The sequence below is a fragment of the Lissotriton vulgaris genome, chromosome 1_1 (assembly GCF_964263255.1).
Source record: "Lissotriton vulgaris chromosome 1_1, aLisVul1.2, whole genome shotgun sequence".
NCBI classification, from domain to species: Eukaryota; Metazoa; Chordata; class Amphibia; order Caudata; family Salamandridae; genus Lissotriton; species Lissotriton vulgaris.
The window spans coordinates 920,451,888-920,467,926 of NC_141685.1; the positions used below are offsets into that span (position 1 = coordinate 920,451,888).

General features: G+C 44.6%; 1 protein-coding gene across 3 annotated transcripts in view; it reads left to right on the plus strand.

The window, feature by feature from the left end:
• ATG4D (autophagy related 4D cysteine peptidase) overlaps nt 1-16,039 on the plus strand; it is a 154,601-nt gene that overhangs the window by 69,982 nt on the left and 68,580 nt on the right. For all 3 annotated transcript variants that reach the window (XM_086959070.1, XM_086959071.1, XM_086959072.1), the window contains 3 exons: nt 9,644-9,789; nt 10,158-10,236; nt 11,411-11,487. In XM_086959070.1, coding sequence (XP_086815196.1) covers nt 9,644-9,789; nt 10,158-10,236; nt 11,411-11,487 — 302 coding nt within the window. The remainder of the gene's footprint in view (nt 1-9,643; nt 9,790-10,157; nt 10,237-11,410; nt 11,488-16,039) is intronic.

The window sequence follows — 16,039 nt, forward strand, 5'->3', positions numbered from 1 at the left end:
GACAGGTAAGTTCGCAAATTGCGAAATTGTAAAAACCCTCGCGAACTGGCAGAAACACGGGCGAACACAAAAAAAAAAAAATTTGCGGGAATTCGCGGATTTTGCGGATTGCGAATCCGCAAATCCGCAAAATTCGTGAACGCGAGATCCGCAAAATTCGCCCATGCTTAATTGGGACCCATTTTGGCACCGTCACCTCCCTTAAACTCCAGCCCTTCAGTGCGGGTGCATACATGCTTTGAGGTGTCTGGTGGCAGCGGTCACAGATTCGCGTCTTGGTGTTTGTTTTTCAGAAGAGGGGCAAACCCGACAGCTGGGTTGCACACGCAATGGGTCACTTTGCATCTTAGGTGCCTGCGGCTGCAGGGGAGTAGCTCCTCTACTCCAAGGGAGTTTCTTCAGGCAATTGGTGAAGCACTGGCAGCCTTCCAGGTTTCTTGGAGACTGCATAGTGACAGGACAAGTCTGCTTCTATTTTCTTTTTTTTTTTGCAGATTTATATAACTCAAACTCGACCCGAAGGTATTAGAGCGCTTTACATGAGCACCAGTTACGTTACACAAGGACACAATTATGATTGTTGGGGGCAGCAGTCAGGTTGGCAGCGTTAGTTCCAAGTCTGTTTGTTGCTCCTCAGTTCTCGTGGTAGTACTCTTCTTTGTCCACTCCACTTGATCTGTCAGAATCTGATAATCTGGTATCAGGGGAGGGGGTCCCCTAAATACTGAATTTAGGGGCGCTCAGGGGAGTGAGGGTTAGCCGCCAATGGGCTACTTACCCCTGGGGTTATTACACCCCCATATGATCACTACTCTGACTCAGAATCCCCAAGTTTGTCATCGTCCAATTGGCCAACTCTGAAAAGTTATGTTCCCTTCAGGTAGCCCAGCTTAGGGGCGGCACTAACCTGGGGGGTGGGCATGTCTCCCTGACTAGCTAATATTTCCACCTGTCCAGGTGCCATAGGGTTCTGGACAAAGGGAGTTGACATCTCTCTTGTCAGGGAAGCCAGTCTCTCATATCCAAGGCGGTGGCTTCTTTTAAGCTCCCCTGCCTTGGAATGCTAATCAGCAGGTCAGCCTGTGGGAGGGGGTGTGAACACCCTTCACCCAAGCAGCTTTGTTTCTGACCTCCTGAGAGTGGAGGCCCTTACCTTTGGGGGTCAGAAACTTGTCTCTGGCGGCAGGCTGGCATGAACCAGTTAGTCAATATACCAGTGGCTGGTAGGTTTTCAGGGGGCGTCTCTAAGGTGCCATCTGTGTGTATGTATTAAGAAATCCGACACCAACACCAGCGTGAGTTCAATAATACGAGATGTTTGATACCAAACATCCTTCTATTCAGTGAAGCCATCATGTAACTGGGGAACTCGTTTTCAGCAGTGTCCAGCCCATGCTTTTAAGTTTGCTTCCCTGATCACTTGCAATATCTAGTTATAGAACTAGACATCACAGGGACATATCTGCTCATGCAGACATGTCCCCACATAAAATATCATGCACCCTGCCTTAGGGCTCAAAGGTCTGCTATGAAAAAGTGCCTCTTTTGCATAGTTAGCCCCCCACTTTTTGCCTGGTTTTAATGTGGTTTCATTTTTTAAAAAAAAATGTTTTAATTGTTTTTTAACATATATATTCCCCCCCTCCTCCCCGGACAGGTAAACATTCTACACATTAACATCATGTGCTATACATTGTTCTTGTCATACATACATGGTCATTATAGAAAATGTATAAAATATATTCCCGGCATCACGGAAAACAACAAAAGCAATAACATACATACATAACAGGATTGATAATGATTAGTTTTGTGCGTCTCGCCATTGTGTAAGAGGAGTCCAGATTTTCATACCCCTGTGCGTCGCGGTCTGCCTTTCCGCTTATATATAGCTATCTCGATATTATACATAACAGCATTGATAATAATGATTAGTTTTGTGCGTCTCGCCATTGTGTAAGAGTCCAGATTTTCATACCCCATTTGCGTCGCGATCTGCCTTTCCGCTTATATATAGCTATCTCAATATTATACACAGCTAGGAGCCTGGCTAGCCACTGTTGAAAGGAGGGTGGTAGCGGGTTAAGCCAAGCCGAGGCTAGGGATAGCCGCAGGACTGCCATAGCAACGAATATAAAATCGTGGCCACTCTCAAGGTTGGTCTTCCGCCCCAAGTACCATTGCTTCATGTGACAAAGTGACATTTCTGCGAAGAACTGAGGTTAAGAACCTCTCTATATCTTGTGTCAAAGGTATTAACATTGGACAAGAGGCAAAGATATGAAAGGAATCTGCTTTAAATAAATTGCATCTCGGGCAGCAAGTCCCCTTGCCGGTTCCCCATTTTGCGATCTTATCGGGTGTATAGTAGAGAAAGAAGCAGGTTTTGTAAAATTGTGCCTGGAGTTTGGTGGAAATAAGAATGGTTTGGGCTAGCTGATAGGAATATAAAAATCCTTCCTTTTGAGATTTCTAGTTTACTTTGTGGAGTGGTGTGGCTCACTGGTTAGAGGCGGCAGACCCGGAAGCAGGAGTCAGTCCGGGACCAGGGTTCAATTCCCGACGCGGCAGGGTCGTGGACCAGGGTCAGCGGACTCGATAATTCTCGCATCGGTGCCTACTCTAACCAGGGGTCCCACTCGGCAACTCTGGGCATTAGCTTGCCTAATCTCCACAACGGCCCCATCAACGCCGGGGATGCCTGGCTCCACCTTGGGGATTCCCAGTAGGGACCATCCCACAGGGAAAGCCAGGACGGGTTCCCCAGCGGTATACAGCGCCGGGACGCCCCTTTGCTGGGGCAGCTGTGCGCTTTACAAGTATACGACATTTAACATTTAACATTTAACTTTGCCACTTCATTGCCGTTTTATCTAAATCGTTCAGGAACATGTCCAGCAATCAACCATAAACCCCACCTCCTATTGAGTGTTTCTTAGAGTGTATAATTGTCTCTACTACCGTACATTTTTCCCCGAGTATCCTTGCCCCAAGTTTATGAGTTAAAAAATCCCTTATTTGGAGGTACTTAAAGAAATCCTGCCAATCTAAGTCAAATTCTTCCTTCAGAGCGTTAAAAGATTTAATCCCCGGAGTAGTGTAGAAATCCCCTAATTGTGTTATTCCTAAATTATACCATTTGTTTACGCAGTTATCCTTAAAAATTATTTGAGGAAGAATAGGATTATTCAATACCGGAGTATAATGTGAAATTAGTCCTATTCCTAATATTTTCTTTACGACCTTCCATACCTTAAAACAGCTATAATGAGTCTTAAATTTGACCTTTTTGTGGTAACTATCGTGTATGTGCCTCTAAAAATAGCCATAACTGGAATTCCCCACCAGTAGCTGAAAGATTGAAGCGGTATGTTCCTCTGCGTTCACCCCCCCCCCTTTTTTTTTTAATTTTAATTTTAATTTTTTTTATTTCACCCCCCACTTCCCACCCCCTACCCTTCCCCCCTTCCCCCCTCCCTCTGGAAAACCCTTCCTGTCTGCCCATGGCCATAGGCCTTGTGAGGGCGATGGTGGTGGTGCTTCTCTAGTTCCGAGTAATCTTATACATTTGTTGTCTTAGGCCTATAACAAAAGGGATCAATTATAATCCCTAATTTAGAGTGGGTGCATCTCGTGTCATCTCTGCACATCTCTCAATAAAGTCATCCACATCCTCAACTGTACGGAAAGAGTGCATCTTATTTCGCCACATAACTTTAAGAAATGCCGGAAATTTAAGCTGAACTGTGTCACCCAAGTTCCTTAGAGGCTCCATTCGCTTTCCCATCTCCCATTGCCTGTTCGCCGTTACTGGGGACAGATCTGATCTAATTTCTACTTTTGCTCCGTCAACTGTTAAGGATTTCTTTTTCAAGGCAACTGACAAGATACTCTCTTTTAGATTATATGTCAAAAAATTAATTAAAATTTTCCTCAGTTTAGTCCTATTAGAATTCAACCTAAAAGGATCTCGCTGTACCCTCTGTATGTCAGCAAAAATAGTCTCCTCATCTATCTCTAGCTCTAACTCTGTGCTCAAAAGATGCGCCACATATCTTTTTATGTCTGTACCCTCGCTGCTTTCAGGCAACTTCAAGATTTTTAAATTATTACGCCTCTGCATATTTTCTAAGCGCTCCATCCTTTCATCCTGTGCTCTATCTCGAAATTTAATCTCATCAATTTCCTTTTGATTGGTCACGACCTCTTCGCGGAGTTTCTTAGCCTTTAACTCCAGAGCCTCTGTGCGCTGACTTAGTTCACTAAACCTGGCCTCTAAACTGTTACATGAAGCCTGAATGCTTGCCTGATTAGCCTTCACAACATGGAATCCTTCCTTCATATCTCTATCTAATTTCCTCAGAAGGGTGACTATATGTATATCTGGATTAGCCTCATCTTGAAACCCTGTGTTTCCCCCAGAGTGCAAATTGTCTTCTTTTGTTGAGGGTTCCTGCGTCTCCCTTATGACCTCTACTTTGCTCTCAGCCACCGTCAAAGGCTCCATGTCTTCACTGCCCGAGATGCTTATTACAGCCTTATCCACCTCTCCTCCGTCAGCCATACTCTCCTCTCCTTCTCCTTCTCCCTGACTCAAGCCTCCCGAATCCTCCCCTAGAACCTGGTACCTATTGGGACTAAATGGAAGGATCTGGCCTTGCCACCCTTGCTCAGAACTCACCCTGTCGATGTTCGGTCGCAAAATTAGAGTTTTTGGGATTGTTTTAAAGTATGTGTTAAGAGAAGGGGAAGGAGCTACTTTATGCTTTGTTTTCTTGCTCGAAACTGCGTTGTGCCGCTTTAATGACCTGCCTCGAGTCTGCCCTTTCCTTTCTTTGAAATTTTCCGGCTGTTTTTGTGAATCTCCCACCTCCACCTTACTTGCTCCTGCCAAGCCTGCGCTCCTTAATACATATGCGGCCCTCCCCGAGTCCGCCCTCGTACCTGTGGTGTTAGCATCAGCTAGAGGAGCCGGTTGGCTGCTCCCTGCTTTGGCGTTTATAGCGAGGCTCCAGTCCTCTACCACGGCCGCCACCAGCTCTCAGTGCTATTTTTGCCGCCGCCCGTCTCCCCCTTCCTACCTCCTGGGGAGCCCTTGTCCAGCCGACTGCTGCGGGACTCGCCTCCTCCGCCGCGCTTCCACCATCGACTAACCCCGCCTCCAGAGGCTCGCTGCCGTCCTCGCCTGCTGGCTCCGTGGCGTTCGTCTCCATGCGATACCACTGCTCTCAGAAAGAGACCCGAAACAAAATCCTCCAAGATTCTTCAGCAGCCCAGCCCAGCCCAGCTCCGCACTCCTGTCGGTGTCAGTATCCTCCGGCCGAAGACAACTCTCCCACACACAGATCAGCCACCACCACCTCCGTGCACTCGCGACCCGCAACTAGCCGGTCGCCATGTTTTCCCCTCCTATACTCTACTTCCTGAATCGCTAATCGTTTTCCCCCCCTAGCAATAGTTCCTTACTGTAGAGTAATACATATGACCAATAATATCTCCTTAAGTTGGGAAGAGCTAACCCGCCTCTTTTCTTAGGAAGGGTAAGATATTTATATACCCGGCGGGGTTGTGCATATGACCATATAAATCTAGAAAAGGTACGTTTTATTACTGTAAACCACTGACTCAAATTCTAGACTGACTTCCCTAAATAAGTATAGTATTTTGGGAAAATACACCATTTTAATTGCATTTGCCCTCCCAATAATGGACAAGTGGAGATTATCTAAACGTCGTAGATCATTTTGTATTGTGTTCAACATTGGTTTAAGGTTTATGTCCACGACTTCCTCCAGCTTTGAGGAAATTGTGACTCCCAAGTATGTCGCTCCCTTCACCACCCTTGGATCATCCATCACAATTTTTTGGTTTAGAACGATTTGTGTCTTCCCATGGTTTAGCGCGTAGCCAGAAACCAGCCCAAATTTCCTGGCCTCGGCCTCGATGGTCAGCATTGCTACTATGGGTCTGCGGTGACTATGGCAATGTCATCAGCATATGCTAATGTTTTTGTAGCATACCCCTGTGATATAATGGGTGTTAAGTTGTTGTTTTTCTCCAAATAGCGAATAAAGGAATCTATATATATTGCAAAGAGCAATGGCGAGCATGGGCACCCCTGGCGAGTTCCCCTGGAAATGATAATTTCCTTGGTTAGATTTCCATTAACAGATACAACAGCCCTAGGATTAATATACATTTTTTGTATCGCCTGAATAAACTTGATTCGAAATCCCATTGTCGCCATTGCTTTCCAGAGAAACTGCCAGGAGACCCTATCAAAGGCCTTCTCTGCATCCAACAGAATTAGGGCCATAGGGTCTCCTGTAATTTCTGTTCCATCTAAAAGCGTAATCACCCTCTGGATATGATTTATCGTTGACCTTCCAGGAACGAAACCGTGCTGACTTTTGGCAATTACCTTGTGTATTATAGGTGCAATTCGGTTTGCCAAGATTTTGGAATATATTTTGGAATCAGCATTTATAAGGGTTATGAGGCGATATGACCCTAGATGTTCTGGGGGTTTCCCTTTTTTAGAGAAAATTACGATTTTGGCCCTGGACCAGGAGCTGGGCGGTCCCCCCCCGGAGAAAATATGGATAATTAGATCCCTTAAGACATATTTAATTTTGTCTATGAATGTAGCATAGAACTCCGAAGGGATGCTATCCAGACCTGTTGCCTTCCCTTTAGAGAGGCTCTTGACTGCGGTCAATACCTCTTCCATGTTAGGAGCTTCCTCTAATGTCTGCTGCGTATTTACCTCGAGGCTTACACCTTCACGATTCTCTAGATACCTTTCAATTTCGATCGTGTCCCCTTTGCCATTCTTCATATATAGTTCTTTATAAAACCTCCAAAATGCTTGCCTAATCAGTTCTGAGTCTTTTAACTGCCCTGCCACTGGATCTATAATCTCCCTAATCAAGTTTGCATTGACCTGTTGTCGCAATCTCACTGCCAGTTGATGGCCCACTTGCTCATTAACTTCATAAATTAGTTCTTTTCGTGCCGTGGTGTTCCGGATTGCCTTATCTGTAAATATATTAGTGATCGCTGCCTTGGCAATTGCTACTTTGGCTAAGGTACTAGAGATATCCCCAGTAGTGTCCCTATTACCGATGGCATTTACGAGTCCTACTTCTGCTAACATAAGCTCATCCTGCAACCTCCGTATCTCCTCTTTCTCCCGCCTGTTTGACCTAAATGAATATGACATAGTCTCGCTCCGGACCCCAGCTTTCAAAGTATCCCAAACAACCTCTATTGACGTGCTACCAATGTTTTCAACTAGGAACTTGGGAATCCAATCTTTCATATGGAGACGATACTGAGGGTCATTCAGTAATACTTTTTCGAATGTCCAGTGAATAGGCTCTGATTTAGTTGGTCTAATAGTCAGTGTACAAAAAAGGGATTGTGGTCAGATAATACCCTGGGCAATTTAACTGTATGGCAATTCTTAATTAGTGAATTTGAGAGTAATATATAATCAATTCTGGCATGCGTGCGGTGTGGATTTGAATAAAAGGTGTAGCCAGGGTCACCAATATTAGTATTCGAAGTCTGCCAGCTATCCACAAGTCCATGTACAAGACACAGATCCTTGAGAGAACGAAATACTTTGGGTTTACGTCCTTTATACACCCAGTCATCGTTCAAGGACCAGTTTGTCGGGAGGTTTATATTGAAGTCCCCACCGACCATCACCGGAAGAGGCCAGTGTGACAATTCGTTAGAGACCTCGTTGAAAACCCCAGGGTCGTCTGTATTGCTCCCATTAATAGCACAAATTGTCGATTTCGGCCATGTTTGTAGCTGCATTCGGTGATAGCCCAGCGGTTTTGATGTGGTTTTAAATGTAGTGCACATAGTCCTTGCCAACCAGGTCGACTGTGCCAGTGCTCCTTCCCTAAAACAAAACCCCCAATTGGTACTTCTGTCCATTGCAAGTCGCTAGTAAATGGTTCCCTATGGCCTGAGAGCTGAAGAGGGTCCCTTGGGACCTCCCTCAAGGGAAGTGTTTGGTACCAAATAACTCCTTTCAGTAAATCCACACTGATGCCAGTGTGGGATTTACTGTACCATGTACCCAGAGGGGACCTCAAAGGAGCCCCCTAAATCCCCATGAACCCTGGTGTGGTCTCTGACGGGCTCTAGACAGCCTGCCAACTCCAAATCTGTTTCTGGGCCTCTCGGTAAAGAGCCCCTGCTCTCTGGGACCAGAAACAATGCACATCCTGGGCAGAGGTGTCATGCCTCCTCCCACAGATTGGGCCAGTGCTTGAAGAAGGGAAGCTTCAAAGGCCTGTCGCCTTTGTAACGCGACCCCCAGCCTCTGCTGCTAGCAGCAGATGGCAGCCCCTGGTTTACATCTGTAACTTTGAGCGGGTTTTGAGCTAGAAGTCCGACTTGGATATGTAGTTCTATTCCTAAATCATTTGGGTCCAATGACTACTTGCGTATGACCAGTGAGACAAAGATCTAATTTGCTGCATTTTAGAACTTGTAAGGTAAGTTATTTGATAAACCAAGAGCTTTTAAATTTACAGCGTGATCATTTGTTCTTCACCTAATATTTAAAAGTTCTTCAAAATGAATTGGTTTGAAGGGAAAGCATTGTAGTCTAGCCCAAAGACAGCTAGGACATTCACATTCATTTGTAGGGTTCGTGCTCCTTAGAAGTAGTCCAGATTACTGTGACTTTAGAAGTAAAAGATGCTATTATGTAAATGTTGTATTGTCTTCTAACTAACTTACAGATAAATGTAGCATAAATAAATGGAGGCAGCAACTATGGTGCCAGAAGAACCCTACCAACACCAAACCGATCGCAGGACAATTTGGAGGATGCAGTACTCGCCCCTAGACTCGTACTCTTAAATTGCTGCCAGCAGCAAGTTCACCAAATAAGGAGGAGGCAGGGATGATACCCAGGTTAAATTCCCTTGGCTTGAATCCTCCTTAAAAAAAAAAAGCATCTCAAACTTGGTGTCTGAGGAGGTTTGACTACTATTCTTGCCGTGCTGGAATCTGTCATCTTTTAGAGGGCCTATACTGCGGTTATATGCTTAGCTTTCTTGTCCTCTCTCTGAATAAAAGTGCTTGGAGGATGGCTGTCTCTGGATTTCAACTCATTAGTGGATCTTGAAGCCTTCCTGGTGCACTTTGCCCTTACGGCATTGATCTACCACTTATTGTGTCAACATTATTTCAATCATTCCTTTGATGCCAATATCTTTACTCAACTTTGAATAAAGCCATAGATGTTTCCTCAGTTCATGCACCATGGGTCTTAATATTTTGAAGCTGGACTATAGCTTTTTGTTAGATCTGGTATCAGCCAAGACCTTTACATTTTGATAAAATTCTATATAATATACTTGCTTTTTGGGGCTTTTAGCCAACCCTTTTAATCCATTGGTCAGGTGTTGTCAACATTTTCCTTCTGCCACATACAACATGGGGCTGAGGGTCAGCCCACTACAGCCTCTTAAATAGAATAGTTCAAGAGATTTTAAAAACAGAATACCTGTGTTTCCTCAAGTTGCACTGGAATTCTTTAATGATAAAGCCACTGTTTATGAGGAATACGATTTCGCATTCATCCTAGGGTCATTAACATGCTGTGTTATTTCAGTGTACAAGGCAGATGTGCAGAGACTACTGGAAGGTGACGGGACTTCTCAGCTGACCCCCAATGCCGGATGCTGCTCTGTTATCATATTGGTGCCTGTTCGTCTGGGCGGGGAGAGCTTGAATCCTGTTTATATCAGCTGTGTCAAGGTAAGCCCTCTTTGCTTTACCAATTATCCTTTTGCTTCTTGTTGTCTTCTTTGCACAATTGTGTTTTGATTTCACTCTTTCTGTTGTTTAAATATTATTTTATGTGACTAGTAAAGTAATGTGCATCTTAAAAGTTATTCATTTCACAAGTCAAACATTGCCCCAATTTTGGGAGCAACTAAAATTGTTTTAAATCATGTGAGACAAATGTACTTCAGTGCATTTAAATACAGCCTAATGTTTACTCTGAAAATCTAGTATTGATTACTCCTTCTTGGGTCAGGGCTGGGCATCTTTATTTTAGTAAGTGAGCTATGTTTCCCTTATTCCTGCTGAAGCATATTTATTTAACATAATGTCATTTACAGGAGATTCTTAAACTTGAATTTTGTATTGGCATTATCGGTGGAAAACCCAAGCATTCACTGTACTTCATCGGATATCAAGGTAAGCATCAATCAAAATGGGTTGTCAGAATTCCTCTGACCGCCCTTTTACTGCCCTCTCTTTCTTAACCTTCAGATTGGAATCCAGGCCCCCCTTGCTTTTCTTTTTTTTTAATATATACATGAAACCTCTACAATGCTTAAAGCAGCCAACAGTGTACTTCTCAACAATCTGTACTTCTGTGTAAATTTGGAAAATTACCTCTTAATAATTGCCTAGTTATTGTTGGTGAGGTTTTGTGCCTTGTGAAAGATGGGTCACCCTTATGGGGTTTTCCTCGGAGTCACGGCTCCTTGCATACATGTTTCCAAATCTTTCTTCAAGGCATTAATGCAGGGTTAATGTTTCAGTGAACTTGAGATTGCTCCAATATCTAGGTCCAAAACTTTGAAGTTCCCTTTTACCCCTAGTTTCTTTCAGTTGATGATTTCTTGTAGTATAAGCTTGCAGTTGTCCATTCTAATGGCATGTGGGGTGATGTAGTACAGTTTTTCCAGGTATTTTTAATCTTTTTCAGAGAAAGCTTTTTAGACACAGCATATATTCCTGACTTTTTAGAATATTTAAGTATCCTTCTCATGCTTTGCACAAAGACTAAAATCCCAGAGGAACATGAAGGATCGGGCTCTTTCCCCTCAGTCTACCATGGCAACTTTTCTACCATTTTCTCTGTTAGCACGTGCCCAGCTCCACTGAAACCTAGACTCCTGTGTGGGGCAAATGGTCTTATTTTTTCCTGCAGAAGCTTTCGTCCTCAAAGTTATCAGAGCAGAGGACCTGGCATATTAAATTATGTGACAATTATGTCATAATTACAAAGAATCATATAATTGTATTGTGACCTATGAGCATGTTGGTGGTCTGTTTTCATGTTTTTCATATGGCCAGATGGGCAAAGCTGGCACTCACAAAAAGCTTTAGTTTGAAGGCTGTATAATGTGTTCCCGGACAACTCCATTTGTCTATTTCACAAATATTTTAAAGTAGTGTTGGGTGTAGCCGTCATGTCATCTGCAAGCTCCTTCAGTTGTCTGTAGTTTGACTGATTAAGCTTTGATCAACATAAAGGTAGAGTAGAATCTGCCTGAACGCAGGGAGTCCTGTCCTGAAAATGACCCTTGTTCTCTGCATAGTGATGCACTTTTTGTTATGCTTTTTAAATTTGAATTTACAGATGACTTCCTGCTGTATCTGGATCCACACTACTGCCAGCCTTTTGTAGATGCTGATAAAGATAACTTTCCACTAGAGGTCAGTGAAAAAATATTGTCATTGTGTGTATGTGTGTTTGTTTGTGTGTGCGCGCGCTCACACAACACCATCACTTCAGAGTAATGTTAGAGATTTTTTATTTTTTTTTAATGTTAGAGATTTTGAACCTTGAATTTGTGGCTTCCGCATAATAAAAACATGCTCCTAGCATATTTTTAGGAGTGAACATAGCATTGCAGCCCATTTGTTGTAGTTACATAGATTTATTTCTAGGATGATTTCCCAGATCACCTTTGCAGCCTATGTTCTCTGCTGGTAAGTAGCACTGTGAGATAAAAATGCATATGATTGTGCATAGCTTCCTTTACTCAGTACCACAATATATAAATATGATATACTTAATTCAGCATCCAAGATCTTGCTGTGAACATCTGAATGCTTCAAAATATTGTCATCTATGACTGTGAGGTTCTGAGAAAGGGGTGTTGCCTCTGCTTGTCCAAACCGCGGGCACAGCATTTTGAGAGTTGGGTGTTAATGATAAGCTTGCAAAAATGCCTGATTCCTTTGGACTCCTAAGTGCAATGAAAATAGAAATGTCCAGTATTGCTTAGGACTGAGAATGTAGTTTTATCTACATGCTCTTTGGCAAGTTGGGGTACCAAGGCACGAAAGGGTAAAGTAACTTGGTGTAACTTAGCCAGGAGGTCAGGAGCAAATTTCATTTTTCTTAGTTGCAACATTTAAAACCTAAGCCACAACGCATCAACGGGGGGGGGGGGGGTAGACTGGTATGTGCAGTGTTTTTGGTTTAAACAATGGTGTCGACAAAACATCCACTGAAGCTTTCTCCTAGGTCTTGCTGACTATGACTGTTGTGATTTCTCCCAGACAAAGTACAGGTGGGTCACAGCCACCCGTCGTGTGTGGCAGCCCGGGTGAGACCGCTTCCCGGGCACACACACAGCAGCACCTGAGCACTTCACAGGTCTTTAAAAGATCATTTGCATGTTAATCAATCAATCAATCAGAGTACTTGTAAAGCGCGCTACTTACCCGTGAGGGTCCCAAGGCGCTGATGGGAGGGGGGGTGTGCTACTGCTCGAAGAGCCAGGTCTTGAGGAGTCTTCTGAAGCGAGTAGGTCTTGGGTCTGCAGTATGTGGGTAGGGAGGGTGTTCCATGTCTTGGCGGCGAGGTAGGAGAAATATCTGCCGCCGGAGGTCGTTTGTTGGATGCAGGGGACAGCGGCGAGGGCGAGGTTGGTGGAGCGGAGCTGGAGGGTGTGGGTGTGGAAGCTGAGTCTGCTGTTCAGGTAGGCTGGTCCAGCGTTGTGGAGTACTTTGTGTGCGTGGGTGAGGAGCTTGAAGGTGATCCTCTTGTCGACGGGGAGCCAGTGTAGGTCTCTCGTGGGGGGTGATGTGGCTGCGGCGGGGGACATTGACGATCAGTCGGGCTGAGGCGTTTTGGATGCGTTGTAGTCGTCGTAGGGGTTTGGCTGGGATTCCTGCGTAGAGTGTGTTGCCGTTGTCCAGTCTGCTGCTGACGAGGGCCTGTGTCACCATTCTTCTTGTTTCAGTCGGGATCCACTTGTAGATCCTGCGGAGGGTGTTGTAGCAGGAGAAGGAGACGGCGTTGACCTGCTTAGACATGGAGAGGGAGGAGGTGAGGATGAATCCTAGATTATATTTATTTTATTTATTTATTTTCAAAGTTTTATATAGCGCGAACAAGATCTTCGCAGATATCAGAGCGCTTTACATAGAAGGGTACATGAGGGAACAAAGTCAAATAGGTAAATCAATAGATCACACAGTACAGAAGGGTACATGAGGGAACAAAGTCAAATAGGTAAATCAGTAGATCATACAGTACAAAAATACAAATAAAACAAAGTCAAATAGGTAAATCAGTAGATCATACAGTACAAATAATACAAATAGGTGGCTGCAAAGCCAATCATGTGAGTGATAAGACAACTCATACAAATAAGTAAAGGGGTCAAGCAAGTAATACAGATCAGTGCAGGGTGTTAATAGGGTTCGAGATAGTAGATCAAGTGTATTTAGCCATAAGGATAGCTTTTACTTCTTTTTTAAAGAGTGTAGTGGAGGAGATAAGCCTGGTTTCGGGAGGAAGTGAGTTCCAAATCCTAGGCGCCATTCCTGAGAAGGAGCGCTTGTATGTTTTTTCCTTCCGGAATCTTCGAGGTTTCAGCAGAAGATTGTTTGTGCCTCTCGTGTTTCTGATTCCCCCAGAGATTGTCAATTTCTGAGCAAGGTAGCCGGGTGAGTTTAGGTGTACCGCCTTGTGTGTCATGCAGGCGATTTTCAGATGTATTCTGGCTTCAAAAGGCAGCCAATTCAGGGACTTCAAGTCGGGGGTAATGTGGGAGTGCTTTTTTGACCCAGTGATGAGTCTCGCTGCAGCATTTAGAGACGCTTTTAGTGGTGCAGTTGTAGTTAGTGGGAGTCCGCAGAGGGCGGTGCTGCCGTATTCAATTCGTGGGATGACTAGTGCTTGTACCGCAGTTTGGAAGTCTTTGGCTGGGAGGTAGGGTTTAAGTTTCCTCAGAGTATTGATCTGGAAGTTCGCTCCCTTTGTTGCCTGGCTGATATGTTGCTGCATGTTGAGATTGGTGTCGAGTGTTATGCCTAAAGATTTTGCTGAGTCCACGATGGTGGGTTGGACATTGAGTGCGGTTAGGAGTTTAAGCCAATGTTGAGTGGTGGATATCTTCGCTGGAGGTGAGATCAGAAGGAACTCTGTTTTCAGGGCATTGAGTTTGAGGTGATTGTCGGCAAGCCAGGATTGGGTGCATCTGATCGTTGAGTTCAGGAGCAGGATGTCATTGGGTGATTGTAATTTGAGGTAAAGTTGGGTGTCATCGGCGTACATGTGAAAGTGTACATTGGATGCTTGTAGCAAGGTGGTGAGAGGTTCCATGACTAGGTTGAACAAAGTTGGGGATAGAGAGGATCCTTGGGGGACGCCTAGCGTTACAGGTATTGGCGAAGACATCAGGTTGTTGCTCTTGAATTTCTGCGACCTGTTGTGCAGAAAGGAAGTGAACCATTTGAGGACAGTTCCAGATAAGCCCATTCTTGTGTTTAGTAGTTCTAGTAGATTCTCATGTTTAACGGTGTCGAATGCTGAGGAGAGATCAAGAAGGATGAGGAGGCAGGTGTCGTTTTGGTCTAGCATTTGAAGTGCGTCGTCAATTATGTGAGTCATAGCAGTTTCTGTGCTGTGTCCTGCTCGGAAGCCTGACTGGTGAGGGTTGAGGAGATCGAATTGCTCAATGTGTTTAGTCAATTGTAGTTGTGCGCATTTTTCCAGCAGTTTGGCGAGAGTGGGGATATTGGTGATGGGACGGTAATTGTTGAGGTCAGAGGGGTCGGCTGTTGGTTTCTTTAGTAGAGGTGTGACCTGACCAACTTTGAGGGAGTCAGGTATGTTTCCTTTTTGGAGAGAGCTGTTGATGATTTTAGTCCAGAGAGGGAGAAGCAAAGGGGTAAAGTCTTTTACTGCGAAGGCAGGGAGAGGGTCCGTGAGGTGATTGGATGGTTTCAGGGTGCTGAGTAATTTGCCAATTTCTTCTTCCGAGTATGTGTCAAAGGATGACCATGTAGCATTGTTTTCTGGTTCAGCGGGTGCTAGGCATTTGGGTTTGGAGTAGAGGCTTGCGTCAATGAGGAGATCGCTTTTTATTTTGTCAGTTTTTTGGATAAAGAAAGCAGCGAAGTCTTCACAGGAGGGTGCCTCACGACCAGTGTTGAGTGGTTGTGGTTGTTCCTTGGATTGCGATTTGATTAGCTCAAACAGTTTCCTCGGGCGGTTTTTTGCTTGGTTAAGTTGGAGGCTGAAGAAGTCCGATTTTGAGCGTTTTATTTTCCTGAAGTAGGCGTTTCTCTTTTTCTTCAACTCCTTTAGGTGTATTGCGGTGGGGGCTGATCTCCAGGTCCGTTCTGCCATTCGCAAGTCTCTTCTGTCTTCGTTGAGACTCCCGTCGTACCATGGTTTGGAGATTTTAGTAGAGACTCTTTTTAGCTGCATAGGTGCAGCCTCATTAATTATAGAGGTCATAGTGTTGAGATAGTGGTCCGTCAGAGTTTGGACGTCCGAGGCGCCTGCAGGAGGGAGTAGGAGATTGCAACTGTTAGGGGGCAGAGAGCCTGGGTTGAGCTTTTTCGAGTCTCTTTTCCAGACTTTGGGCTTGGAGAGTTGCGCCGGGTTGACTTTGACTTTTTCGTTGATAAAGAATGTGATAATATGATGATCTGACCAGTCACAGGGTTGGATGGATTCGAGTTGGATAGAGTCCTCTTTGGAGATGATCAGGTCGATGGTAGAGCCTTTCTCGTGGGTCGGGCTGTTGCATATTTGGGTGAGGTTAAGGGCATCGAGGACATTTTTAAGACTATTTACCACCGCGTCGTTGCGGTCGTTCCAATGGAGGTTGAAGTCACCAAGGTATATTTGGGTGAGCTGGCGTCCGGAATTGGTTGAGATCATATCCATGATTTGTTGGGAAAAGGTGAGGTTGTCCCTGGGTGGGTGGTAAATGCTGTGAAGAGAGCATATCGGTTTGCC